At 33.9% G+C, this 27,950-nt stretch overlaps 3 protein-coding genes across 4 annotated transcripts; 2 read left to right on the forward strand and 1 right to left on the reverse strand.

The window, feature by feature from the left end:
- The first annotated feature begins 732 nt into the window (after positions 1 to 732).
- LOC141661900 (uncharacterized) lies at positions 733 to 8,490 on the forward strand. Its single transcript, XM_074468919.1, has 12 exons — positions 733 to 970; positions 1,366 to 1,470; positions 1,603 to 1,718; positions 2,439 to 2,590; positions 2,677 to 2,765; positions 2,848 to 3,388; positions 3,832 to 3,942; positions 4,977 to 5,215; positions 5,379 to 5,461; positions 5,705 to 5,816; positions 7,877 to 7,951; positions 8,028 to 8,490. Exons 1-12 carry the CDS (start codon positions 878 to 880, stop codon positions 8,196 to 8,198), a joined length of 1,887 nt encoding a protein of 628 aa, XP_074325020.1. The 5' UTR covers positions 733 to 877; the 3' UTR covers positions 8,199 to 8,490.
- Positions 8,491 to 9,369: 879 nt separating this feature from the next.
- On the reverse strand, positions 9,370 to 15,755 carry LOC141661901 (uncharacterized). Its single transcript, XM_074468920.1, has 10 exons — positions 15,448 to 15,755; positions 13,252 to 13,378; positions 12,644 to 12,730; positions 12,139 to 12,224; positions 11,833 to 12,036; positions 11,322 to 11,500; positions 11,006 to 11,164; positions 10,820 to 10,900; positions 10,683 to 10,737; positions 9,370 to 9,845 (listed from the first exon to the last, which is right to left on the reverse strand). Exons 1-10 carry the CDS (start codon positions 15,556 to 15,558, stop codon positions 9,645 to 9,647), a joined length of 1,290 nt encoding a protein of 429 aa, XP_074325021.1. The 5' UTR covers positions 15,559 to 15,755; the 3' UTR covers positions 9,370 to 9,644.
- An 8,393-nt stretch (positions 15,756 to 24,148) lies between these two features.
- LOC141659655 (uncharacterized) lies at positions 24,149 to 27,245 on the forward strand. 2 transcript variants are annotated; one of them, XM_074466582.1, is made up of 9 exons: positions 24,149 to 24,263; positions 24,465 to 24,629; positions 25,029 to 25,108; positions 25,266 to 25,325; positions 25,472 to 25,702; positions 25,786 to 25,848; positions 26,441 to 26,509; positions 26,914 to 26,959; positions 27,037 to 27,245. In XM_074466582.1, exons 1-9 carry the CDS (start codon positions 24,254 to 24,256, stop codon positions 27,105 to 27,107), a joined length of 795 nt encoding a protein of 264 aa, XP_074322683.1. In that variant the 5' UTR covers positions 24,149 to 24,253; the 3' UTR covers positions 27,108 to 27,245. The 2 variants fall into 2 exon arrangements, with proteins under 2 accessions (XP_074322683.1, XP_074322686.1); XM_074466585.1 differs by having other exon boundaries at positions 24,185 to 24,263; positions 24,471 to 24,629.
- Positions 27,246 to 27,950: the final 705 nt, after the last annotated feature.

The following is a 27,950-nucleotide window of genomic DNA, read 5'->3' on the forward strand; positions in this document are numbered from 1 at the left end:
GTAAAACTATAGCCAAGCGTTTACTTTAAATAAAAAAGGAACTTATTTGTAGGCTTCCATCTGCATCTAAATATTTTTAAAATTAATTATTAATTCCTAAAAAATGTACATATATTTATTTGTATCATTGACTTGATATAAATACATTAATTAGCAGTTTAAACAGGATTAAATCTTTTATTTTGCTTCGAAAATGGAAAGAGGAAAAAAAACAGTTTATGATGTACTCCCTCTGTTTCATTTTAATAGTGACTTGACTTTTATGCAGTCATTTTTAAGTGATTTGACCGCATAGCTAAAATAATAATTTTTAATTTTTTTTCTGAATAAAAATATATAACTTAAACTTTTATTTATAAAAATAAATTTTTTAAAATAATAATTTTTATTATACAATCTATGTATCTTGAGATATGGGCAGAAAAGTCAAAAGAGAATTAAAATGAAACAGAGGAAGTAAAATAATTAACTTATAAATTTGGTGAAATTTTGAAATAGGGTACAGAGACGGTTTATTTTATGTAAAATGATTTTATTATTTTATTTTACATAATATTTTTTAAGTTATTTAGAAACTAAAAGTTCACATGAAAATAATATTTAAATAAATTTTTATTTGATGACACATTAATTTACCTAATTAAGTAAACATGAATAATAACTTGAAAACAAAATTTTTATTTTTATTTTTAAAAAAGGTGAGAGAGAGAGAGAGTTGAAGCATAGGCCCAACCAAACAACCCCCAAAGTCCTCCCCTCCTGCTTAAACCCAAAACCCTATATTTATTTTTGTTTACACACCCTCCCCTTTGCCGCCGGAAATCACCACTTTTCTTGATTTTCCGGCCAGTTTTTTCAACTGGGCGCTACTACTAATATGGCTAAAGAAAAGCTTCAAAAGATCACATCTTTCACATCAAAAGGCGACTTTATTGCTATTCTTCACCCTCAAGCTCAGCCTCTACTCACTGTAATTTCTCTCCCCTTTTCAATTTTTACTGCTGGGTTATTCAATAATAACAATTAACAGTAATTATATTTGGATTATTATGTTTTGCAAGTTCTTTTTAATCTTTTTTATATTCACTTTAATGCTTTGTGTGTTGTGTTTTTACCTGCATTAGTATAGTTGGTAGTTTTTAATTTATGTGCACTTGTGAGATATGGTTGAGTGATGTCATTTATGTGTATGTTTCTGATTTTCGATATTATGTTTATATGTTTATATTCACTTCAATGCTCCGTGTTCTATTTTTTACATTCATTAGTATAGTTGGTAGTTTTTAATTTGTGTGTACTTGTGAGAGATGGTTGAGTGATGTTGTTTATGTGTGTGCTTCTGGTTTTCGATATTATGTGGTACAGGTATGGAATACAGTTGATGGGAGTTTATTCGCAGAGTGGAAGCCTTTGGATGAGAATGATAGTTACTCGTTCTCGTCTATGACATGTGTTTTCACTGCAAAGAAGGTAGTTTTATTTTGACACGCGGTCTCAAACCTTTTTTACCTGTAATGTTGCAGTGTTTTTGACGTAAATGTATCTCTTTTATAGTGTTTATCTAATTTTATATAGCTGTGTGTTTTTGTTACCTTCTTGTAGCGTAAACCAAAAAAAGGCACTTTCTTGGTGGCCCTTGGCACAGATAGTGGAGATGTCCTGGTTATCGATATTGTTACTGCTGAGATGAAGTGGAAATCAAGTGCACGGCTTCCTGGGTATGATAGTAATATTCTAATACGCATGTGCAGTTTGGTCATGTAGTCGTGTCTATGAAAACGAGTTAGTTTGTCAACCATGAGTTTTGTTACATATGGGAGCTTAGGGTCAGAATAGGTTATTCTATGCATTCCTGTAATACATATGTGGAAGGCTCATAATTTGTACTTTATCTGTTGGACAAAGTTATGTATTTGCTTTATCATGCGCATTAAGGTCTTCTAATGATGGATTGTATATTTATTTATATGCACAACAGCACAAGTATAAATGGACATCAACTTTAAATGGGTGCTACTTGTTTACCCGCTTAGGAGATAATTTGCATTCCTACTTAAATACAAACCCATTGATTTCAAGGTCTTATAATGAGAGAAAAAAGCCGTCTACCTTCTCGTTGATTATTAAGGGTGCGACTTGTTTAGCCACTTTAGAAGATTACTGGATATCTGAATGTTGCTTTGGTTGTAATCTGAAGATTGATTATGTAACCCATCTGTTAAATAATAAATACGGTTTAATATTATCAATTTTAAATACAAGTAATAAGGATCCAATATACTCTCCCTTTGAGTTATTAAATAGTAATTGTTATAATTCCTCACATTTTCACACTGAAGAGCTCCTTACCCCTCCTAGTTTTGTTCTTCTTATTGCTACTGTACATTGTATAAACCAAGCGAATGCATCAATGTCGTCCTTTCTCTATATTTTTACAGAGGAATTGTCAGCCTCTCTTTTTCGAAAGACGGAAGCACACTGCATGCAGTTAGTACTAAGGGAATGGTGTCTGAAATGAAATCAAAAAATGGAGAACTTGTTAAGGTGTTAGAACTCTCTAAGGAGTCCATCATTTCTTCATCCTTTTGTGGTAAGTTATCGAGTTATTACTTCTTTTTGTTGATTGTGCATCATCAACCATGTTCTGTTCTCATACATTCATCTCTTTCTACATAGATGAGAAAATATTAGCTGCTACAACTTCTCATGTGCGAGTTTTTGGCCTGGAAGATGGGAATGAATTGGTCAAGCTTTCTGCTGATTCGGTATATTATTCTCCTTGCCTGTACCTTTTTGTTTTGTATTAAGCGAAAATTATATTTATTTTTGAGATGTCTGTTGTTTCAGGGCTCTGTGCGGCATATCTCTGTCTCTGATGATGCCAAGGCCATCATTACATCAGATTTTGACAAGAAACACCTTCAGACGTGGAAGTGTGAATGGAGCACGGCAATTATTAAAACTGGCCCTATCCTTTTGATGAAAAGCCATCCAGTAAATGTAGAATGTAAAAAAGGTTTCTCTTCGGAAGATGGTGTAGTTGTCCTTTCAGTTTCAGTTTCAGGTGTAACGTATATCTGGAACTTTGACATGTCATCTGATGATGAAGTAAAGCCAACTAAAATTTCAGTCCAAAAGTCTACAAATGAACTACATAGCACTCCTGGAAAAGCAAGGAAGAATCGCGCTTCCATTTTTGCAGCCAAAATTCATGCTCTAAATTCAGATGATCAGGTGACTGTCCTTGTGGCATATGGTTCTGTTAATTCCCCCAAATTCAGTTTCTTGGAGATGCCCAGAAAAGGGGAAGATGTTGTTATAACTGCTGGGGAGGATGCAACAGAATTAACAACTATTTCTGAACAAAACGGGACTCCTGAAGGAAGAGGTAGGACGGTTATTTTGGTTTCTTGCATGCTTGTATCTTGGAATTTGAATTTTGAATGATACATGTTTTCATACCTCTTAAATCTCGATTTCTCGACTATTAGCATTTATTTAGAAATTATTAACATGATTTCTGGTTTAAAATGTTTGAGAAGGTTGGGCCTATTCCCGCAATTTCTTAACCTCAACTTGAAGTGCAGTAACCAGCCTGTATATTTGGTGGAGTTTATTGTTCCCATCAACCCCCTTCAATGTTCGAAAAAGTTACACGAAAGAATTAGGGAATCCTATTAGAGTATATACTATGTAGTGGTGAATGAGTTCAATGTTGGTGGATATTACATACTATGTTAATTGATATCTGATGTGGTGCAATGTTGGAATCAGGCATTTATTGTTTTTTTTTAGATGTCTCTGAATCTGATTCCGGGTTATTTTTCTCAGGTTTAGATAAAATTGAAGCTGCTGCTGGACTTGTTCGGAAAGTAAAATCAAGTAAAAAAAGAGCCGCAAGGGAACCAGAGACTGCCAGTATAGAAGCTCTATTAGACCATGGTAGACTTCATTGCCTTGTTTCTCTTATTTAGAGCCTACAAACCATGAGATGGCTACTTATCTCTGGATACCCAAAATTTATAGCACGCAATTCTCATTTAGCTTACATTTTTGTGCCTTGATATATACTCGTTTGTTTACTTGCCATTTTATGATGACTTGATAGCAAAACTGTACCTGGATTTAGGATAGGGGCCACTAAGAAGTCAAATCCATTTCGGACTTTACTACTCATCAGTTTACTACCCTGAACAGTTTGGATAACAATTCTGACTTATTTCGACCAGTTGGTACTCCGTACAAGTGATTGATACCATATAAGATCATATTTCATAATTTAGATTTTTTTCCGTTATTATATGGTGGCATATAGGTTTTTGCATGGACTAAATGGGCTCATGAGTCTATAAGTACGTACTCCCTCCGTCCTACCTACCGAATTCTTTGCATCTAGGTTGGGCAGTATAGTGGAGGACAGTAGTGGATGTAAGTAACTTTTATATTATAAAAATTTACTACTTTTGAAATGTAAAGAATTGAGAGGTACATCCATCTAAGGAAAATATAAAGAAACGGATGGGATGGAGGGAGTATTTGAATTGCCTCGTTAAACCCCCAAACAAGAGGCGCCTTATAATTTAAATGCTTGAAGCATTTTAAGAGTTAAATCATTCCGATTTATCTACTTCATTGCCATCTTTCCTGCTTCCTTTTATATTGGGACAAAATTTTTACCTGAACAGTTCCAACTTTGATTATACTGTACCTCATGACAGTCCCCCTTACTAAGGTGGTACTTCTTTTACGACAAAAAACTTAGAATGAGTGTAAAATAATTAAGCGAATCGACTATTAACTTAAAAGCAATATAAAATTTCCTACTTACAGGATAAGCTAAACGTGCCTTGAGAACTTTGCAAGCAAAGCAGCAAACACCTGTCCAACCTTGCAATTTTTGTTTTAATAGATAAGATACTAATGCTTGGGACTGGGCTTATATATTTGTAGATAACCTAGCCGTATTTCTCAAATAGGTCAGGGAGAGCCTATGGATGAAGTTCAAGTTGATTATGATTTAAATGAGCCAACCATGGGGGAGAAACTTGTAGATTTGAATTTAGCAGAAGGCATTAAAGTTGAGAACCCTGAGCAGCAACAGTCGACTCAGACAAAGCTTCCCAGTGCAGACTCAGTTCATCTTTTGCTTAAGCAAGCACTGCATGCTGATGATCGAGCTCTACTGTTAGATTGCTTGCATAGGAAAGATGAAAAGGTGTGCTTATTAACATAACTTGTTTTTGGTATTTTAAACATTACAATCACACTCAGGTCTGATCACTAGGCCAAGTAAAATGAGTAGAACAGTCGTAAGTAGCCTTGTTGGGAGCGGCCAGTCTCTTTTTGCTAACAATGCGAGTATCTTATTTATGTTTCAGGTTGTTGCAAATTCGGTTTCATTGTTAAATACCTATGATGTTTTGAAGCTTCTACAGTCCCTTATATCTATTGTCCAGTCCAGGTATAACATTGTTGCTTCATCATCGTTCTATTATTTAACTAAAGCATCTAATTCCTAAGTTTAGTGTGTGTTTGAGTATGTTTTATTGGGTATTTATCAACGTTGAGCACAAGTTGGTATTCTTTTGAACTATTAGCTGCCTCTGGCCCAAGATTATCTGTTTTTGTCTATGACCTGTCATTATGTATTAACTATGAATGTCTTCATAATTCTGCTGTAACTATTTGCTCATTCTCAACTCAGGGGGGCGGTACTAGCTTGTGCACTTCCATGGCTTAAAAGTTTACTCCTTCAACATTCAACTGGCATAATGTCGCATGAATCTTCATTGGCTGCTCTCAACTCGTTATATCAGGTAAGACTGTTAGGACCTATCCAGTCCTTATATTTGTATATATATATATAAAGAAACGAATTCTTTTATTGATAAACACACACACAACTATGTGGTATTCGAGAGACCACCACTCTCCACAAACACACATAAGTCAATCTTATTTCTTCCTCCCTCAAACATATAAATGGCTTCCCTATTTATAACCCCAATCTCAACTCACAATCCCTAAATTAAAGCTAAAATATTATTATTCCCACCAAATCCTCCCTTTGAAATCCATAACTGATGCACACACTAATTATTCAGATTCGTAACTGACTTAATATTTATTCTATTTATTATGTTTCCTAACATTACCCACCGCCCAAACTTGAACCTTGTCCTCAAGGTTCAAATGAGAAAATTGTCTCATTCTTTCTTTTTCCTTTTCTTTCTAATCCAGAACCCCTGCCTCTCCGCCAATAATTTTCTAAATTCCTCCCAGTTACAAGAAGACCGCTGATATTCCCCGCAATAGTCCAAGAACAAAAGATCATTTCTCAAGTATACTACAGCCGACCATACCTTCTTAGTTGGTGTTGAGAGGTTTACTAATTCAAAATAGCTGTCAAAATAACTTTCAGCCTTCAACGACCCACCTTCAAGTTTTAAGCCTTCGAATATTTCAAAGTCTTTGTGATAAAGAGTACATGGATGAGCTTGGAGGCGATGAGACATCAAACAAACAAGTCTCTTGTTCTTTGTTGTTGCCACTATTAGAATTTAATGGAGTCTGCCCTAAAACCTCCAATACTGGTGGTTGCTGATGAGACCTTTCATCTTCTTGAAGTTTTCCAAAATCAATTTTTTGAAAATCTGATTTAAGTTCTCTATCATTCGCTTTTACTCCCTTCAGCTTCTTCTCAGTTTCGTGGACCGACTTCTGGGCCTGTTCCAAGCCTTGCGAATCCTCACGAGCAGACGAAAATGGTCCAGTAGTCTTGCGACTATAGTTGTCCATTTTTGCAAGTATAGCAACCATACCTTCTTTGAGGAAAGAAATGTCATTTTGAAACTTTTCAATATCCAACTTCAAAAATTTTGCTTGCATCTTTACAAAAAAAAAAATTCCCTGGAAGTCGTCGATTCGATTTTCAACTTATTTTGCAGTTGTCGTTGCCCCAAGAACAGAGGTGCTCTGATACCACTGTTAGGACCTATCCAGTCCTTATATTTGTATATATATATATAAAAAAACGAATTCTTTTATTGATAAACACACACACAACTATGTGGTATTCGAGAGACCACCACTCTCCACAAACACACATAAGTCAATCTTATTTCTTCCTCCCTCAAACATATAAATGGCTTCCCTATTTATAACCCCAATCTCAACTCACAATCCCTAAATTAAAGCTAAAATATTATTATTCCCACCAAATCCTCCCTTTGAAATCCATAACTGATGCACACACTAATTATTCAGATTCGTAACTGACTTAATATTTATTCTATTTATTATGTTTCCTAACAAAGACATAACACCCAGATTGAAATATAGGTAAATAAGTGACATGTTATCTTTTAAAACTAGGTCTGCAAAAAAAAATAAGTTGCAGGAGAAAAGGAGGCACTATGAAAATAGATGATAACAAATGCTTACTTTAAAACCTATGGGAGAAAACGGGACATAAAATAAAACTATACTTGTGTATAGGCTCCATTTAATGCTCCACCAGTCCACTCACCACTGCACCACACCAACACCTTCTTTAATCACAAAGACATCTCTTTGGAAGGAGTGATTTAAGGCATATGCTTCTTACAGTAGTTTAAAATAGTACACTTTTTAGTAGTTGAAAATAGGCTTGTGATACCATTGTTTTAATCAGCATATAAAGTCTCTATTTAACTGAGATATACCAGTTACTTTCCTCGTGGTATGTACTAAATTTTTTGGTGTATACATAGTATTACATGGTGCAAGTGATTGCCCATGCTGACTAGTATTAATTCATCCAGCTGTTGTACATAATCATGAAAAACGTATGAACTAGTTTTATTAATTTCTGAATTGATCATGGCGTGTGCTTCAGCTTATAGAGTCTCGAGTTTCGAATTACAATCCAGTGGTACAACTATCAAGCAGCTTGGACTTGCTTTATGCTGGGGTAAGTGTAACTGTAATTTGAAACTAAATTATGTATAGCAATCTGCAGTCAACTTACGCAGACTGTTTCCATGCAGACCATTGATGATGATGGGGATGATGACAATACCGTAGTGCCACCAACTATTTACGAGGACAGGGATGAAAGTGATGAAGAGGAATATGGAGATTCTATGGAAACTGACGAAGAAGACAAGATAGAAGCAACAACTTTTAGTGATTTTAGTGATATCGATGAAATGGATTGAGTAATTGACAGTCTTTGAGAACCTGCATTTTGCGGAAGGCCACCGCAAGGAATATGAATGTTGCTCTTGGAATGCCATTCATTTGAATTAGGATGGTGGTGTTCGGAAGCACTGGCAGACATTTCTTAGCAAGGCTCAAAACCAAAATGCGGCATCATATATATGTATTTCCCTGAGATTTATTGTATTAATTTTCTTTGAAATAGTGAACTATTCACGTACAAGTGTACTGTTCATTTATACATATCAGAATGTGGTGATTTTGTTTTCTAAGAGGGTAGCTTTTGGTCTCTGTGTTGGCCTTATTCTCTACATCATCTCAAATGGTCCTTCAATTGATTTTGTACATTATTGAGGTTGCCCTAACTCGTTTATGGTTAGAGCAAGTTCTACATGCTAGCTATTTCACCACCCAAGTTGAAATTTAAAAAATTTGACATAAAATTGTTCTCTAACAATCTTCTAAATGTACACAACTTTCAAGATAAGGATCCACTACTGTTTTTTATTTTGTTTTCACCAAAAAAATATTCATTTCCTTCTCTTTTTACATATTATTTTTCTTACAACTTATAGCAAATATAAAGAGTATTGGTGGATAAATGAAAATCAACTTGATAATATTATATTTATAAGGAGAAAATTTTCTAAAAAAAAAAACATCCTAAATGACTAAAAGCTTTGTTGTTGGAGTTTACATTATTTTTCTTAAAGAGTTTACATTGTTTTTCTTAAAAAATAAAACATTATTCCTCCGTATCTTTTTAGTTGTCACATTTAACTTTTTCAGTGATCAAATTGACCGACTTTTGATCAACGACCGAAACTTATTCGTTTATTATTTTAAAAAACTGAAAATTACATAATAAAACAGACTGATTTCAATGTACAATTTTTGAAAAGAATTTAATTATATAATAATAAACTTAAATTTCAGTCAAAATTCAAACAATTTGACCATCAAACGTCAAAACACAGACAACTAAAATGTGCATAAAAGGGAAAAAAAACCTCCTTCCCCGGTGCACTTTTTGCATCTCTCTTGCTACCAGTAATCTGAGATTGGTCACTTTGGTTAAACCATCTCAAACAATGGCAAAAATGGGAGAAAACATTACAAGACTCGTACAGGTGGAGGAAATAAACGAAGAGTGATAAAGGAAGATGGTAGTCATGAGCAAATTACTAGCTCTGGTAGATCAAAATTCTCATTGCATAGGAATATCAAAATATCAAAATCCAAATTACGGCATTAATTTGAATCGATTTACAGAAGGCAAGGCTATAACTTGGTTGCACTTGCATGCACTACCTACATATTAACTCGGTATCAATAGAGCTCAAAACAAACATTCACATTACAAGTCAAAAGAACCATCATGCTAGTACAAAGGGATAACAAGCCTGAATTGATACCAAAACGCAGCATCTGGGAAGTATTATATATCAGGCTGAACTTCTTTTGCTACGACTCCCAGAACCAGAAACATTTCTCATTATAACAGACTCGGCGGGATTAGAGACATCCCTGCGACCGAAAGAACCACTACCCCTGTGTCCAACATTGCGTGGTGAAACTGAACTTGAATCACTACCTTTGACTAGTTCAGCTTCCAACTGCTTGGCTTCTTCATCCAACATTGCTAACTGCTTCCACAAAAGCATTTCAAACTTATTAGATACAATCAGTATTCCTTCAAGAAACCACAGGAAAGTTTACAAGTTGTCTTTATAGCAAAGGTGACTAAAAGAAAATTTTAAGGAAAGCCGACATATTTTACAATTTGCAAATGACAGAACAAGAGAATTCTTATATAGCAAAAAAGAAAAAACCTTAGTTGTCAACTTTCAAAAAAAGGCTTACTTTTACTAGAATGCTGCTGATGTGGCCCTTGATGGTTTTTACGTGGTTCACACTTACATAAATTTGCCTCGCACTAAGTAACCATTTCAACATGAAGACATCAAAATATTGTCTTTAGGGTGGTGATGTATGCACACCCTATCTAATTTTTGGACTAAAATATCCTTGATTTTTTTCTTTAATGGAGAATTAGAGATCAAACTTTTTTCAGTTTTATTAATAACATCGATACTCCTCAAGTGCCAATATTTCTTTTTCATAAACAGATTAAACAAGTTAATCAAATGTAAAAACTCGAATGTAGTACCAACCAGAAATAGCAACTCACATGAAAATGAATAATAATAGCTATAGCTACTTCCCTTGCATGACTTTTTTTACCAATCTAATTTTATTTAATTAAGAACAAATAGCATCTGGACAATCCTCTAAGCATGGTCAAATCATCAAAAAGTTAAACTGCCCAGGACAAGAAACTAGTGAAAGTTTATCTTTCTATCAAACTAGTTTACCGAACTACGTCAATTATTAATGTCTAGTTTTTAAACTGCCGGTGGTTATTTTCCTCGTCAAAAGGTAAAAAGTCATGTGATGCTCATAAGCTAATTAACTATACATACCCGGATTTCATTATCTCTCAACTGATCCTGAAGAGCAATTATGGAAGGACTCAAACTGGATATCAAAATAGACAAAGTAAGCATTTACAAGAGTATAATAAATAAAAATAATAAAAGAATAAAATTTTCCTTCTAACCAATATTCCATTAATTTGCACAGGGCAGCCTGATATGTCGATGTGTGGTGAACAAAAGTGAGCGGATGTACTTTACCATTCCTACAGCAAAAACACACTACTCCATGGGTGAAAAATGTTTAAAAAAAATAATCAAAAAGCAATAAAGTCAGGGTTTATAGTAATATATCTGGCATCTTTAAACACCTCGAATTTTGCAAAATGCCTTGGTTGTATGCAGTACGCTCCTCCTCGTAAAGCATAGCTTGCAGATCTGTATATGACCTCAATGGAGAATCAAGATAGAGAATAGACGAGGTTGGCAAAACATGAAGAGGTATTTCCCTCCTGACAAACTCCGCACCACTGCCAGCAGAATAAAATTCACATTAGAGATTTATGCAGAACTGTTTTTTGCAACAAAAAAAACTCAACTATTTCTGACTGCCATTGACAGGAAAAATGCAAATCTTGAAACAAATATTAAAAGAAAACAAGAGATTGAGGACATACTCATGTATACCTCATCTCTAAATTCGAACGATGCATCGCTTCTTGCATGCTCTCTGACATATCCATGGGGTCTATGTCAATGGCTTTGTCTTTGTCAATATTGCTGCTTCCTCCTGTTCTATCTCCCCCAAGAAAGTTGGTGTCAGCATTAGCAAAGAAACCTCCCAAATCTGATGATCTTCCACCAATCTGGTCAATCATTTAAAACCGCATATATTTCAGTTTGACAAGGTAAAAGCAAACTAAAAGGAGTTCCGGTCAACCCATTTCTGGACATTATGAATAATTAGAAAGTTAACCTTAACACCAAATAGATACTGCAAACCGACAAAAACATCAACAAAAACTTATGTCATGGAGAATATTCTACTATTCTTTGATATCAGGAAACTAGCTTAGATTCTACATATCCAATTTGCATTAGTTATCTCCCTGCTTATCTTTCAAGTCAGTAGTTTTATTTTCAAGGCAAAGGACCTGCTTGAGCATTATTATGCAAAAAATGTTGTACACATATATACCTTCAAAGCTGTAGCAGTAGCTCGTGAATCACCAGTATCTTGTTCTAAACTATCGGTCCAAACAGAGCTGGATCTTGATGACAGGTTCTCTGAGGAACTCGGGGATAATCCTAGATCAATTACAGGGGTTAGAGAAGCAGGCCCCGACATGGAATTCTGCTTGCCGTCCAATGACTGAAATGCTATGACCTGAATTCTTCCAACCTGGCATCACATTTGCTAGTTTGAACTTTCTTGCATTTGAGTTTATAAAGGGAGTGATAAGTATTAAAGTTGTACTTCAGGTCCCCAAGAAAAAGCACTAACCTTGCGCGCATCCTCATTAAAACAGGAAAATATCAATCCGATAAAACCTGAATCTAGAAGTTGATACATAGCCTGGGTCCGCACATCTAGAAAATTCATCAGACATGAGTTCATATTAAGATCAATAAAACTACAAAGAAATAATTCACAGAACAGGTTGCTCAACTCGACAAATCCTAATTTAAACAATATCACATACTCCCTCCATCCCACTTATGTTGTCCAAATTTGAATTTGCAGGTAAAACTGACCAAACTTTTAACCAAGAATTATAAAAATATTTTTCAATATTTTTATAAATCTGTAAATTAAATCTTATCACGCAATAAATAGTTTTCATTTTTCAATAATAATTATACATAAAATTGTCATCCATAAGTTATCAATAAATTGCATCACAAAAACAGTAAATTTTACCAAAATTTGGTCGGAGTGACAACAAAAATGGGACAGGAAGTAAAATAATACAAAAGTTGAATATATAGTGTACAACTTCAATACTTGCCTACATGTGAAGGAAGAACTGTAATATGAGGATGTGAATGGTACCAGCCAATAACTCTTGTTCTTCTTCCTGTTTCAGTACTCATTCTGTGCTCTAAAGTTAATTGGACAAATGAAACAACACTAGGTGGAAAATGGCATGTCATACTGTATCATTTGACTATGCATAAGAGTCATTATGAGGCTAGACTAAGAAAAAAATCTAGAAATTTAATTGATAACCAGATTCTACTTTATAGGTAGATCAAATAAAATTGAAGCAATGGACACTTGCTGGTTCAAGGGGCCTCTAGCTAGATATCCTCTTTGAAGGACTCCTAATTAACCTCGCTAAAAGTAGCTACATACTATGTCCTTCCCTCCCCAATTTAAAAGAATAAACACTGTGGAACATAACATAAACTCTACTAGAAGAAGGTCGCCCACACCACGGAATAAAAAATCAAGCATTGGGCTTTCCCTATTTTGGAAGTATTTTACCCAGTAAAATATTAAAGTCTACTGATGAGTGGAAAGAAATTTCTTACTAAATGTAACAAAGACAAGTGAAGTGATTAAGGAAATTGACAACATGACGTCTGATTAAAAGTTAAAACTACAAAAAGGATATCTCAGCTTGGACTGATGCAGCAGTCAATTGCTCAGGGTTTGTCTCTACTCGATCCTTGCGCCGATCAGAACGAGGTTGCGGCAATGCTCCCCAAATCAGAGCAGTCATGGTCCCATTTCTAGAATGCTGCAAGGATTATAAAAACCACTGACGACTTCAAACCCACATCAACAAGATTGAGTAGTTTGACATTAACAAGATTGAGTAGTTTGACGGTACAAAATAAATTAATGATTATTTATTTGTATCTAGTGATAATAAATGTAAAAATAGAATATGCACAACAAAGACATTGTTCTACAAATTCTCCAAGAATTATCTATCCATCAACAGATTTCACAGGGACTATAAATAATTATACGAACCAGAAATACTAGTCTAAAACAAAGCTATAAGTGGTAAATTAGGTATTTCATAATTCAAAGATAATTCTGTTATGGTGAAGACTAACAATCTGTGAAACTGACAACTAAACCACATATGGTTAAGCAAAATCAGTGTTATTAAAAGCCAAAAAGCGCGCGAAGCTCTAGGGGTTTCCTATAGCCTAAGGGCGAAACGCGGGGGCTTTTGTAAACGAAGCGCACTATAAAAATAATATTTTTTTAAATATAAGTATATAACTATCTAGAAGATACATGTAAACACTAGACATAATATTTGGTAATTATAGCCTTAAACGATAGAACCTATGTTACTCGGATTCTTCATTTTACCTTCGAGTACCCGTGTCAGACACTCGACACTCGGACATGGACACTCGGACATGGACTTTTATTTTAGGCTAAAAACTTGCATATTTTTTAAAATGTTGCCGCGTCCGATACTTGGCCACGTATACATGTCGGACACTTCTAGCCGAGTCCGAGTAACATAGGATAGAACTAGACCAATGTTTCATATTACTAAAAGATATTAAGGGGATAAATTTAAATTTGTCCATCAACATCTTCTTCCATGCCAAAATACTCCCGCTCTTCATATTACTAGACCAATGTTTGCATTTTTCACTCTTGATTGTGACCTTGATCTATATAGTGGCTCTTTAAGAAGCATTATAAATATCATTATATGTTAAGCCAGCTTCTATATCAAAAACGCAGTCAGTATCTGATTCTCCTCCAAGCCTTCCAGTTAGCCATTCATTAATTTCATCCATAGCATTTAACAATATAGGATCATTTAAAAAAGGCCCTGTAAGTTAAATACCAGTCCAGCTGTTTATATTCAGATCTAATAAAATGCACATCTTAATAAAAGACCGCTTTTTCATAGTTTATGTGTTTCTTGCTTCAGCAAAAAGCGCATGTAAGCAGGGCATTTGAATTTGCTCTGGGCTTTTTATAAGCGAAGCCCAACAGGTGCAGCGAACCCCGCTTTAAGCGCAAGCGCGCTTTTGATAACACTGAGCACAATTCAAAAGGCAAAAACTATATAGATCCAAACTACTAGTAAAGGAGTATTCACGTCACCAAAATAAAGTACCCCAAATATATTATCTTGCTACGTCACTGCGATAAAGACTCCAAATTTATTATCCCACTACGTCACCGAGTAATTAATACTTATACATCACTGGAGAGCAACGGTCACATTTGTGTAATTCATGATCCATTTCTTACCAGACATCACTAAAATAACATAAAAATTACAAATAATTGAGGTAAAACCCACAGATGATTGCAACATAAACCATAGAAATAGAGTCAATTGCTAATGCAGCTCATTTATTATGTTGAATTGAATTAGTATGCAACTAAAACTCTCCGAAATCTTGTACAAGGAGCAATACCAGTTACCAGATGGTTTCCAAATTAATGTGCATAACCGGATAGTACAATTGACAAGCAAGTAAAATCGTTAAACACTTAATCCGAAAACTAAACAATTCGACATTGAAATATATACATAAAACACGAAAACTGCAGTGTAATCAATAAAACCTCAACTACCCAAGAAGTACAAATTAATCACATATAAAGTTCTCATCTTTATAAGTAAAATCAAGAAAAGTTCTCATCTTTATAAGTAAAATCAATAAAAGCTCCCATCTTTATAAGTAAAATCAAGAAAAGCTCCCATCTTTATAAGTAAAATCAAGAATTAAGATAAAACCCAATACATAATTAAACTCCAAACCCTAAAAAAAGGGTAATTTAAAAAATTAAAAAAAAGAAAAGAAAAAGGAAATGAACCTGAACATCACCAAGAAGAAGACCCATGATCTCTTCAGACTCAGTAGACAATGCATGAGTGACACAAGTTAACCACACATCCTCTGACATCTTCACACCTGTTAGAGACATTTTCAACACACAAAGACACAAACTTTAAGATTAAAACACAACAATTCTTAGTAGATTTTAAAAGGGGTTTTAGTTTTGGTCAAGAAAAAAACTGGGTTTTGTTGTTTTGTTAAAGGGGGGATCTTTGGAAGCCCCTTTGTGTAGAAATGCTCTGTGAGCGACTGCAAGGGATGTTATAGTACACCAACTGATCTAGGCCCCCTTTATGACAAAAGGTGAAATATGTTACTTTTGTGAAAAATATTCGATTAAACTTGATTTAATATATCTTTTATTACAATTATAAATTTTCCGGATTATCATATCAAATATATTCGATACAATAGGATTTAGAGTAATTATAAATATTTCGGCTATACGGTCACGCTATCATATATATTCGGTATAACTTGATTCATAATAGGGGTAAAAAAAAATCATCTTAATACGCAATAAATAAATATAAGAAGTGATAGTCTAACATATATAATTTGATAAAATTTGATACAATACATGATCTCGTGTTATTTTCACATAGGACTTACTTAAAATTGTATTTATTTTTCCGCAATTCCTCGAAAGAATGCGCGTAATTAACTGTTGAAATCCTTAATTCCAGAATCTTAGAGGATAGTAATTGCCAAAAAATGAGATTATAATTGTCTTATGGTCACTCTCAACCATTATTTAAAATTAACCCTTAAGATCTTCTCCTAAACTAGGTTTAGCCCTGGTAATTATATCATTGAAGAACATGGTTTTTTCTTCGGCTTTTTGTGGGCAGGTTAATGATTTGCAAGCTTAAATTTAAGTATAGCAATTAAGTATTATTTTATAGATGTCTCTTGATTAATTGCAAAAATCAAATTCATACCAACTAACTTATATACAACATGTTTTATGTTTGTTAACTTTCTTTATTAATACTAATTGCAATTTTGTTGGTGTTTGTTTACTTTTTAGAGAATATTAATTTAAAATTTATGTGACCGGGTATAAGTTTATAAATAACTAAAAGAAAACAATAATATGTAGTTCATAAAAATATAACCCTCTACTTATATAATATCTTAAAATTTAATGTCAGTAAATGTTTATTTTTACTATATTGTTGGCGTAATTCAAAAAGTAGACTTTTGAGTATTTTTTTTTTAATTACACGTTTTCAATCAAACAAGTTATATTGATTTTTTTTTTGAGGAAAATGATATTACCCTTTTTAAAATTGAGAACATTTTAAAAAAAATATAATTTTTGAAGAAATTGTTTTTATACTACAATAACTATATACATTTGAAAATTTATTTTTGCAAAAAAAAATTAATAAATTATTTAATTTCAATAAAACCAATCAATTCATGGATGTAGCTTGTACTCATTTCACCTGAACATAATCTATACTTAACACATACCGGAGAAAGAAAAAAACTCAGCCCTGGGCAACTTCAAAGTCTAGGTCCGCCCCGCCCCTGCCACTCATGTTCCTAAATTCGATTTCCGCTTATAGCACGTTTGTTTGTTAGGACAAAAATGTTGATTTTAAATTGTTTATCAGAAACATCATATTCTTTTACGAGGAAACAAACATGTTATTAGTTAATGGAAATGAAGAATATAAATTATTAAAAACTGTTAAACTGTCGAAGGTTGTGATCGATATCGCGTAAAGTCACATTACAATAAATATAAAATTTATGTAAAAAGTAACGTGTTAGAATATATTTTTTATCACCTAAGAACTTATATGATCAAGTTTATATATACATATATATATATATATATGAATCATTATTGTTCATCACCTTTTTACGTGTTTATTATATACATGTTCACGAGCAAGTGATATTTGTTAAAACTATCATCAACCTTTTGTTATGTTATGAACCCCGTCATTTATTGTTTCCTTTCATTTTTATTTTGTATTCTAATAAATATGTTGAGACTTTGGTTATCATGTTAGTAAGTTTTTTATATCAATATATCAGATTTTGTTCACTCTTTTATTTGAAGTTGTTTTTTGTTTGTTTGATTATCAGGGATATCGATTTGCATGATTTATTGGTTCATCGATTTTAATTATATGAAGTCGAAATTACGGTTGGTTATTCGAAGACGTATTGAAAAATCAGGTACCTATGTTTTCCACAACTACAACACATTATTAGATTGTCTCTCACAAAAGGCCGCATATTCAACGATACGAGTGAGAGACGTGACACAATTAAGGATCTGATAAATGATCGTGATTCGAATGAAGAAAAATCTGATTTGATCTATATTATCACGTTTTTGTTCAATTTTGTTTAGTTTATGCAGGGTGTCAGGTTTAATACCATAAACAGTATAATTAGAAAAAAATGATCCTAAATAACATACCCAAACGTTACATTGTTTGTTGAAAATATGAAATCACCTAGTGATTAGGACTTATGCTTTAAAAAAAATTAATTCCCTACCCCGCAAAATGCTGAATTTATGTTTCAATATATAAACGCAATATAAAATATTGTTCATTTATAAAAAAACGACAATACTTTAATCATGTAAAACATACAGTGGATGAATTTATATTTTCATGTTTAAACGCAAGATAAAGTCTTGTTCACATGATCAAGAACGCAATACTTGTTCATGTAAAATGTCAGTTGAAGTTGAAACTGAGAAAGTATAATTTTAATTTAAGTATACATATATATGAGTAGACGTGATAACACCCTCTACATATAATTTAAATATATATGACCGAAGTGGACGTGGTTACACTCTCTACTAATAATTTAAATATATATGGCCAGAGCACCGCCTATTAAGATTATTTTATGGTACCATTTAATTTTGGGTAATACTGAAGTATAGTGGGAACCTTAATTTATAAATTGCATACTTATCTAATAATAACTTTTTGCCCCTAACTAACTTATGCGGGATTGTCCGCTTTAATTTATTATTGGTCGGAGATAACCTGCATACGCAGACGTCCGTATGACGGGTGAAAATTCATTTGTCATTTTATATATAGATCTGTTTATAATATCAATGATAATAATGATATATACATTGATTATTGCATACTTGTTAACGCACTCGATTAAGTAGGATTTTATGTGATATTTACATTGATGAATTAAAATTTAATAATTTTCGTGTTAATTCAGATTTAATATGATAAATATTACAAGCTTGTCGTTCGTTACCTTGGACATTTCTGGCGATAATTATTTATCATGGGTACAAGATGTAAAGTTGCATTTAGGTTCAAAGAAATTAAGTGACACAATAAAAGCAGAAAATAAATCCACGACTGAAGAAAATTGTACCTTTATATTTTTTCTCCGACACCGCATGCATGAAAATTTAAAATCTGAGTACTTAGAAGTCGAGGATCCCTTTATTTTATGGGAAAATCTGAAGGATAAGTTCGATCACCAAAAACTAGTTTATCTACCTGCAGCTGGAAATGATTGGGCTAATTTAAGACTTCAGGATTTAAAGAGTGTCCGAGCATATAGCTCTGATTTGTTCAAAATAAGTTCTAGGCTTATTATGTGTGGTGAGAAGGTTACGGAGAAAAAAAAAATCGATAAAACGCTATCAACTTTTCACCCCAACAATATCAACTTAGCAGAGATGTACAGGGAGCGCAAATTTACTAAGTTCGGGGATCTTCTATCAACTCTCCTCGTTGCTAAACATAATCATGAATCGGTGATTAAGAATCATCAATCCCGTCCAACAGGATCTGCCCCATTACCTGAAGTAAATAACATGTCATTCCAGCATAATGTACGTGGAAAAGGGTATAGAGGTGGACGGGGCCAAGGTCAGTACCGTGGACGAGGTTAGAACCACGGACATTTTCGTCCATATAACAACTCTGGTCACCGGAAGTGGCAATCTGAATCACAAAGTAAAAGAAGGGCACCACGAGGAGGAAAAACTGAAAATATTTGCTATAGGCGCGGCATGGATGGGCACTGGACACGTAATTGTCATGCCCCAAATCATCTTGTTAATCAATACCAATCTTCTAAAAAATCAAAAGAGAAAATGGTAGAAACAAATTTCGCCAACAATAACATAGATGATTTTCCGATAATCACAACTGGCGGAATAAGCATTAATGGTCCGAATGAACCTAACGAAACTCCCATATGGGAGGCTGAAGATTAGTTTCATATAATTACTATAGTAGTATGTATTGTGTGCTTTATTTTGTTTGAACTATGTAGTGTGTTATGTTCTTAGCAAATAAATTATGTTTCTTAATTATATACAGAATGGATTCCGAAGATATATGCATTGCTGATTGTGGTACAACTCATACGATTCTATAGAACCGAAAATATTTTACCCAAATAACCAAAACCGAAGCTCAAGTCGGAACGATTTCCGGCGTATCTAATATAATCGAAAGTTTTGGAAAAGCTAGTTTCGTCCTACCTAATGGTACCCACATACACATTCCAAATGCATTATATTCTAGTAAGTCTACTAGAAATCTTCTTAGTTTTAAAGATATCCGACTCAATAATTTTCACATCGAAACTACCTCTAAGTCTAATAGAGAATATCTTCTTATTACTTCCGCTAATCCTAGTAACAAGAAAATCTTAGAAAAGTCTCACTCACTTTCCTCAGGATTATATATGATGAAAATTAGAACTATCGAGTCACACAATGTCATTGCTTCCAAACTCATAGATCCAAAATCTTTTACACTTTGGCATGAAAGATTAGGTCATCCTGGTGTCTCTATGATGCGTCGTATTATAGAGTATTCTACTGGTCATCCTCTTAAAGATTTTAAAGTTCTTTCCAACAATGACCTTCCATGTTCAGCATGTTCTTTAGGAAAACTGATTACTCGACCATCCCCTACTAAAGTTCAGCTTGAAAGCCCAAGTTTTCTAGAACGGATCTAAGGCGATATATGTGAACCTATACACCCATCATCTGGCCCATTTAGGTACTTCATGGTATTAATCGATGTCTCAACTAGACGGTCTCATGTTTGTCTTCTCTCAACTCGTAATGATACTTTTGCAAAATTACTTGCCCAAATAATCAAATTACGAGCTCAATTCCCATATCATTGCATTAAGTCAATTCGTTTAGATAATGCCGGCGAATTCACATCTGCAATTTTTGTCGACTATTGCATGTCTGTAGGAATTTCAGTTGAACACTCAGTTCCTCATGTACATACACAAAATGGGTTAACCAAGTCCTTTATCAAAAGACTCCAGCTTATTGCAAGACCGCTGTTGTTGAAAGCAAAATTACCTACATCTATTTGGGGTCACGCAATACTTCATGCTACTAATATTATTAGGATTAGACCAACTTCCTACAACCAATATTCTCCGCTACAACTGCTACTTGGTCAAGTTCCTAATATTTCTCACTTCAAATTTTTCGGAAGTGTTGTATATGTACCGATTGCTCCACCACAAAGATCGAAGATGGGAGCTCAAAGAAAAGTAGGCATCTACGTTGGTTTTTAATTCCACGTCTATAATTAGATATCTGGAGCCTCTAACCGGAGACTTATTTACCGCAAGATATGCATATTGTCATTTTGACGAGTCTATGTTTCCTCCCGTAGGGGAGATAAACATTCAAATAAATTTTAATTATGACATAACATGGAATGCATCGGGATTATATTTTCTAGATCCACGTACCGGTCAATGCGAACTTGAAGTTAAAAGAATTATTCATATGCAAAATATCGCAAACCAAATGCCTGACGCATTTAACGATTCTAGAAATATAACTAAATCTCATATACCTACAGTAAATACTCCAACTAGAATAGATATACCAATTAAAAAATCAGATATAAAAGAATTGGTTACAGAATCAAAGCCACGCCTGAAGCGTGGTAGACTGGTCGATGCAAAAGATGTTGCACCATGAAAAAGAAAAATAAAGAAAATTGCCCCTGAAGTGGCACATGCTTCAGAAGAAGCAAATACCCCTGAAGTGGTATTATCTCCTGAAGAGATTCTAGTCCCTGAAGATACGGGATTAAACAATCATGAAATTTCAATAAATTATGTGCATGATATGAAATTATGGGATCGAAGTAAAGCCACAATCGATGATGTATTTGTGTATTCCGCGGCATTGGATGTAGACATAAATTATGATCCTGAACCACAAAGTGTGGATGAATGTCGTTGAAGAAAAGACTGGCCAAAATGGAAAGACATAATCCAAACTGAATTAAATTCATTGCGTAAAAGAGAAATATTTGGACCTGTTGTCCAAACACCAATCGGTGTGAACCCTGTTGGGAATAAATGGGTATTCATAAGAAAACGAAATTAAAAGAATGAAATTATGAGATATAAAGCCCGACTTGTAGCATATGGGTTTTCTCAAAGGCCTGACATTGATTATAAAGAGACATACTCACCAGTGATGGATGAAATTAATTTTCGTTTTATATTAGGTATGACATCTAAAGAAAAATTGGAAACACGTCTTATGGACGTCATTACGGCATACCTGTATGGTTAACTTGATAGTGAATTTTTTATGAAAATCCCAGAAGGGTTAAAAATAGATGAGTTGAAGAAACCTCGTCATATATACTCCATTAAACTTCAACGATCATTGTATGGACTGAAACAATCTGATCGTATGTGGTATAACCGACTAAGTCATTATTTACAAAAGAATTGGTATATTAGTAACCAAATTTCTCCATGTGTTTTTATCAAAAAATCACAATCTGGTTTTGTGATTATTGATGTATATGTGGATGATTTAAATCTTGTAGGAACAGCTACGGAGGTTAATGATGTTGTCATATACCTAAAGACAGAGTTTGAAATGAAAGATCTTGGAAGGACAAAATATTGTCTTGGGATACAGGTCAAACACTTGTCAACGAGAATTTTCCTCCACCAATCCACATATACAGAAAAGGTTTTGAACAGATTTTACATGGATAAATCTCATCCATTGACTACTCCAATGGTGGTTAGATCTTTAGAGCTTGATAAAGATCTATTTCGACCACGAGAAGATGACGAAGAGGTTCTTAGTCCTGAAATCCCATATCTAGGTGCAATTGGTGCACTTATGTATCTTGTAAATAATACAAGGCCAGATACTGCATTTGTTATGAATTTATTGGCTAGATTTAGCTCTGCTCCGATGGATGGACATTGGAATGAGATCAAACATATATTCAGTTATCTTCGTGGAACAACAGACTTTGGATTATTCTTAAAAAAAACTCAACATCTCAGTTGATCGGATATGCAGACGCTGGATATTTGTCAGATCCTCATTTTGGCAAATCACAAACTGGATATGTATTTACATATTGCGGTGCAGCCATTTCCTGAAAATCCACGAAGTAAACTACAGTGACAACCTCAACAAATCACTCGGAACTCATTGCAATTCATGAAGCCAGTAGAGAATGTGTTTGGTTGCGGTCTATCATCAAGAATATTCAAGAATCATGTGGATTGCCAGACATCACAAGAAGTCCTACTGTCATGTTTGAGGACAACACTGCATGCATTGATCAACTCAAGGAATGATATATCAAAGGAGACAAGACGAAACACATTTCACCAAAATTCTTCTACACCCATGAGCTTCAAAATAATGGTGAAATTGATGTTCAACAAATTGGGTCATGTGACAACCTTGCTGATTTATTCACGAAATCATTACCGAATTCAACATTTGGAAAGTTACGACATAACATTAGAATGCGCCGACTCAAGGATTTGTTACAACAAAATTCAGAGAATGATTAATTTTTTCAAGGGGAGATTGTAATCTTTTTCCTTCGTCAAAGTTTTTATCCCACTGAGTTTTTCTTTGAACAAGGTTTTAATGAGGCAATCTATGATACATGTTAAATGACAATCAAAGGGGAGTGTTATAATTGATTGTAATTTCTAAGTCAATGGTAAAATAGTATAGCTAGTCTTAGGAGTAGAAATTTTGATAATGCATTGATTGCTTTTGTTCTTCACCTTGACTATAAATACATGGCCTTGATGAATGTAAAACTTGCACCAAACATCCTAATATATGCTATCTATCTCCCCCCGATTATCATCCTTTCCCTCTCAGATTTAGTAGTCCCTTCTAATTTTATATTCACAAAAATTATGTCGATTAGATAAATTTGCTAAGAATTGTTATAAAAATTTATTTTTTACAAATATTAAAATTACATATTAAATGCTTTAGTTGCCTCTGAACCAGTATCGCTTAAGTAAGATTTACCTTGGTTCACGTGATTTGCAGCGTGAGCCTGTAAGATTTACTCCCTCCGTCCCTTTCAATTATTTATATTTTTTAGAGGGTCTCCGACACGCATTTTAAGGTGTATATAAAGTACAGTTTTGTAACTTTTTTTTACAATTTTCTTTTTCTGAATAAAAATTAAAACATTCAACTTTTATTCAGAAAAAGAAAATTGTAAAAAAAAGTTACAAAATTGTACTTTATATACACCTTAAAATGCGTGTCGGATACTCTCTCAAAAATATAAACAATCGAAAGGGACGGAGGGAGTATAAAATACGCACCCGAAGGTAGCGGCCGGTGGGATTTAAAAAATTAATGCTTTAGCAATAAACAAAAAACATTTAATTAGAGGTATGTACAGATACATACAGGGCTTTCGTACAAGAATAACCCAGCACTCAGCAGCTGCAAACTCTGCGCAACTGTAAAAATGGCTGCCTGTAAGTCTCTCTCTCTCTCTCTCTCTCCCCCCCCCCCTCTCTCTCTCTCCCCCTCTCTCTCAGCAGTTAATTAAGGCCTTGTGCTTTGTTGTATTCACTATCTGTATATATGCAGGAAAATGGTTATCTGGGTGATAAAAAGATTACATTTTGATGATAATTATGTGGTTTAATTACTAAACCAGGTAGATGTTTTTGTAGTTTCAGGTTTAAATTTGTCAAACTTGAAATTGGGTTCTTGTAAAATTGAAGTTGCCCCCTTGGTACCATTGTGTGGCCTTAAATATCGAAAACACGGTGGCTTGATATTAGCACAGAGGCCACGGAGAAAGCTAATCGGATGCCGATGTTCAGCTGATGCACAATGTGAGTGGTTTATTTCAGCAATAGACTGTTTGTTGTTCACAGCATTGGTTCTTCCGCCTCCGTTTCACATAATATCCTAATTCCCTTATTTAAAATTTTCCGGAATTAATGTCATTTTTCTAGGTGATCCATAAATACCTGCCAAACAAATTGCTGTAGAATTGACGTTAATATCATAATTTTTTGTTGCATTCCTGTGAAAGCAAGAGATCGATTAAACTGTTCTGTTTGCTGAAAATTCTTTGTTTCTGATTCTTTTATTCAATTTGTATGCTTGTTACGAAGTGTATTACATCAAAATTGCATCGCTGAAGGACTAATTGCATATAAACATATGAAGTTGGGATTTTTGCTTTGAGTTGTGATTGTTCATTGCATGTGTGTGCTTTTGCATAACAGCACAAATACCTTTAGGTGACGGATTTAAAGAAAAAGAACCTCTTGGCTCAACAAGCCAAGTTGCTCCAAATGCACTCGAGGCAAGTACCTTACTTCATGAATATCTTTTTACTATGTATTAGCAGTTTTCTTCTTACACAATAATAACTGCTGAGCTGACTATTTTGGTACATAACTTGACTGCTGTTTTTGATTCCGTAGTCTGTAAATAAAAATTGGTTCATTTCGAAATTTCAGGTGGAGTCTCTTCTCACAAAAATTTGTGATACCACTTCAATTGCAGAATTCGAACTGAAAGTGAGTACCTTCAAAGATTTCTGATTTTTCATTTCATATTTTATTAAGTAAACTGAAGTAAGACTCACCGGCATTGTTTAGTATCTACACTCATGCTCATTAGTTAGGGGGGAAAACCTTTGCTGATCACATTCACTATTTGTTAGCTTGGTGGATTTCGGCTATATGTAACTAGGGACTTGAGCAGCAAATATGAAGCTCCACCACTTCCAGTTTCTGCTCCTGTGACCAGTCCCATTGTTTCAGGGCCGGAGCATAACGGGTCTGCCTCTTCAACATCGTTAGCCATTTCCAAACCGGTCCTTACTTCAGGTGGAATTCAGTCATTCCTCGACAAAGCTGGTGATGACGGGTTGGTAATATTGCAATCTCCAAAGGTCAGAATGCTAACCAATATTCTGCTTACACTGAGTATAAGATATTATGAGCACTAACTCAAAGAAAAATAATAATAATTCAGGTTGGATTTTTTCGGAGGTCTCGAACCATTAAGGGCAAACGTGCACCTCCAGCATGCAAAGAGGTACTCGTTTTAGAGGCAAATGCCTTCTCTGTCTTTTAAATCTTGGATGGATATTCCGAAATCACACGTCTATTCTTCTGACTTCTGACTCTTGAAACATCTACATCACTAATTTTTCCTCTCATTGTCTATATAAAGTATGATTAGCTATAGAGTGAGAAGAAAACAATATTTTGTTGATGCTTAATGTGATGCTCTTTGGTAATGATTGTATGTTATTTGTGATTTTGAGTTTATTGTAAATAATTGTGTTGTGTGATTGGTATTTCGAATAGAGTTCATTGTAAATAATTGTGTTATGTTATTTGTGATTGAGTTCATTGTAAATAGTTGTCACGTGAAATACATAATTCAGGGATTTAGGTTTATACTGTTCTAAGTTAAGGAAGGCTGTCGGAGTGAATTTTCTCTTCCATCCGCAAAACATAGCCTGCATTATCCTGTCCAATTCCATATAAAACAAAAAAAAATGTGAAATATTGTTTTCCGGCATACATTTCAATGTATTGCCCTCTGTGTGATTACAGTTTTCAATGTGATAGGTTCACTTTCAGTCCTTCGGTAATAACGTTTTAAATTACTCATTTGACAGAAGCAACCAGTGAAGGAGGGTCAGGTACTTTGCTACATCGAACAACTTGGTGGTGAGATCCCGATTGAGGTAAGTACTTGATAAGTGAAACGAAGCTGTTGAAATTATTTTAATGTAATAAATTTTCAATTTTAGTGAAGAAATGAAAGAAAAATTTGAGATTGAATTCACTGCTATCAGGCTTATTTTTGTTACATAAGCTATGATCATTATACATAGCTGCGATTTCAGCATACGAATATAAGCCTCAACTATTTGCCTCACCAAATGCTTTCCGTGCCTATCTGCCTAACTGGCAGTAATATGAGCAATACTAACTAAATATTCTTCGGAGATACATATTGTAAATTGCATTAGTACCTTCAGTTCATGTTCTTGATAATGAAAATAGTAGTATTCTTAGGTTATCGTTTTCTATCGAAGCCATAAATAACAATATCATGTGCTCATTTTATGATCTGCTTCTTTTCTAGTCGGAGACTTCTGGAGAGGTTACTAAGATACTTCGAGAGGACGGAGGTATGTCTGATTATCACTTGCTTAGAATTTCTTGCATCTTTTACTGCTGAACTTATCTTGTCCGTTTCACTTGGCAGATCCAGTTGGATATGGCGATGCTCTAATCGCAATCCTGCCTTCTTTCCCCGGAATAAAGAAGCTTCAGTGAATAATTTGTGTATTTTTTTAGACTTGCCATTTGTAAACTAAAAATGTTTGAGAAACAATTTTGAAGTCTTTGACCTTTGCCATGTACATTTCGAGTAACATTCAAAGTTAGATTTTAGTTAACAAAGTACCTCAAATATGATGTCTTGTATATTTGCGCTATACATATATTTTTTTAAATTTCTACAGCAAACAACAATTGAAATTTCTACTATCTTATCAACAAAGCCAATTTAGTATATACAATAAATTTAATTTAAAAATACAGAAATGTGATTAACATTACTCTATGCAGCTTGTATATATATATTTAAATTCTATTATATATTATATATAATTGTTGTAAAGGATTCAAGAGCCAAAATAGTAACTTAATCTTTCAACTAAAACAGTAATTTTAAAATTATATAAAACATAATGTGCACACAAGCGGTATAAAAAATCTAAGTGTTTAAAAGTTTATCTCTTGTCGTCCCAGGTTTTAGATTCGATTCTCTCTCAAAACCGAAATTTGTAAGAACAAATACTTAATTGAAGGTATATAAGCTTAATTCGTCAAAAACATAACGTGCACACAAGCGGTAGCAAAAAACAACAAAATACATAACATATCATTCGACGGAGCAAAGGAAAACCAAAAACAATAGTTAAATAAATATGCAACTAAATGTTTTGGAAAAAGTAATTTATGAAGCTGGTTGCTTATAAAATGCATCACAGATTAATACCAGACTCTTGATGATCCATTGGGCTATGACTATGAGCATCAGCCCATTATGGATATAAAGTTGGCGGTAAAAAGGTAAAAACCAAACTAAAAGGACACATTTTTTACTTTTACACC

This window comes from Apium graveolens, chromosome 5, assembly GCF_009905375.1.
Source record: "Apium graveolens cultivar Ventura chromosome 5, ASM990537v1, whole genome shotgun sequence".
Classification (NCBI taxonomy): Eukaryota; Viridiplantae; Streptophyta; class Magnoliopsida; order Apiales; family Apiaceae; genus Apium; species Apium graveolens.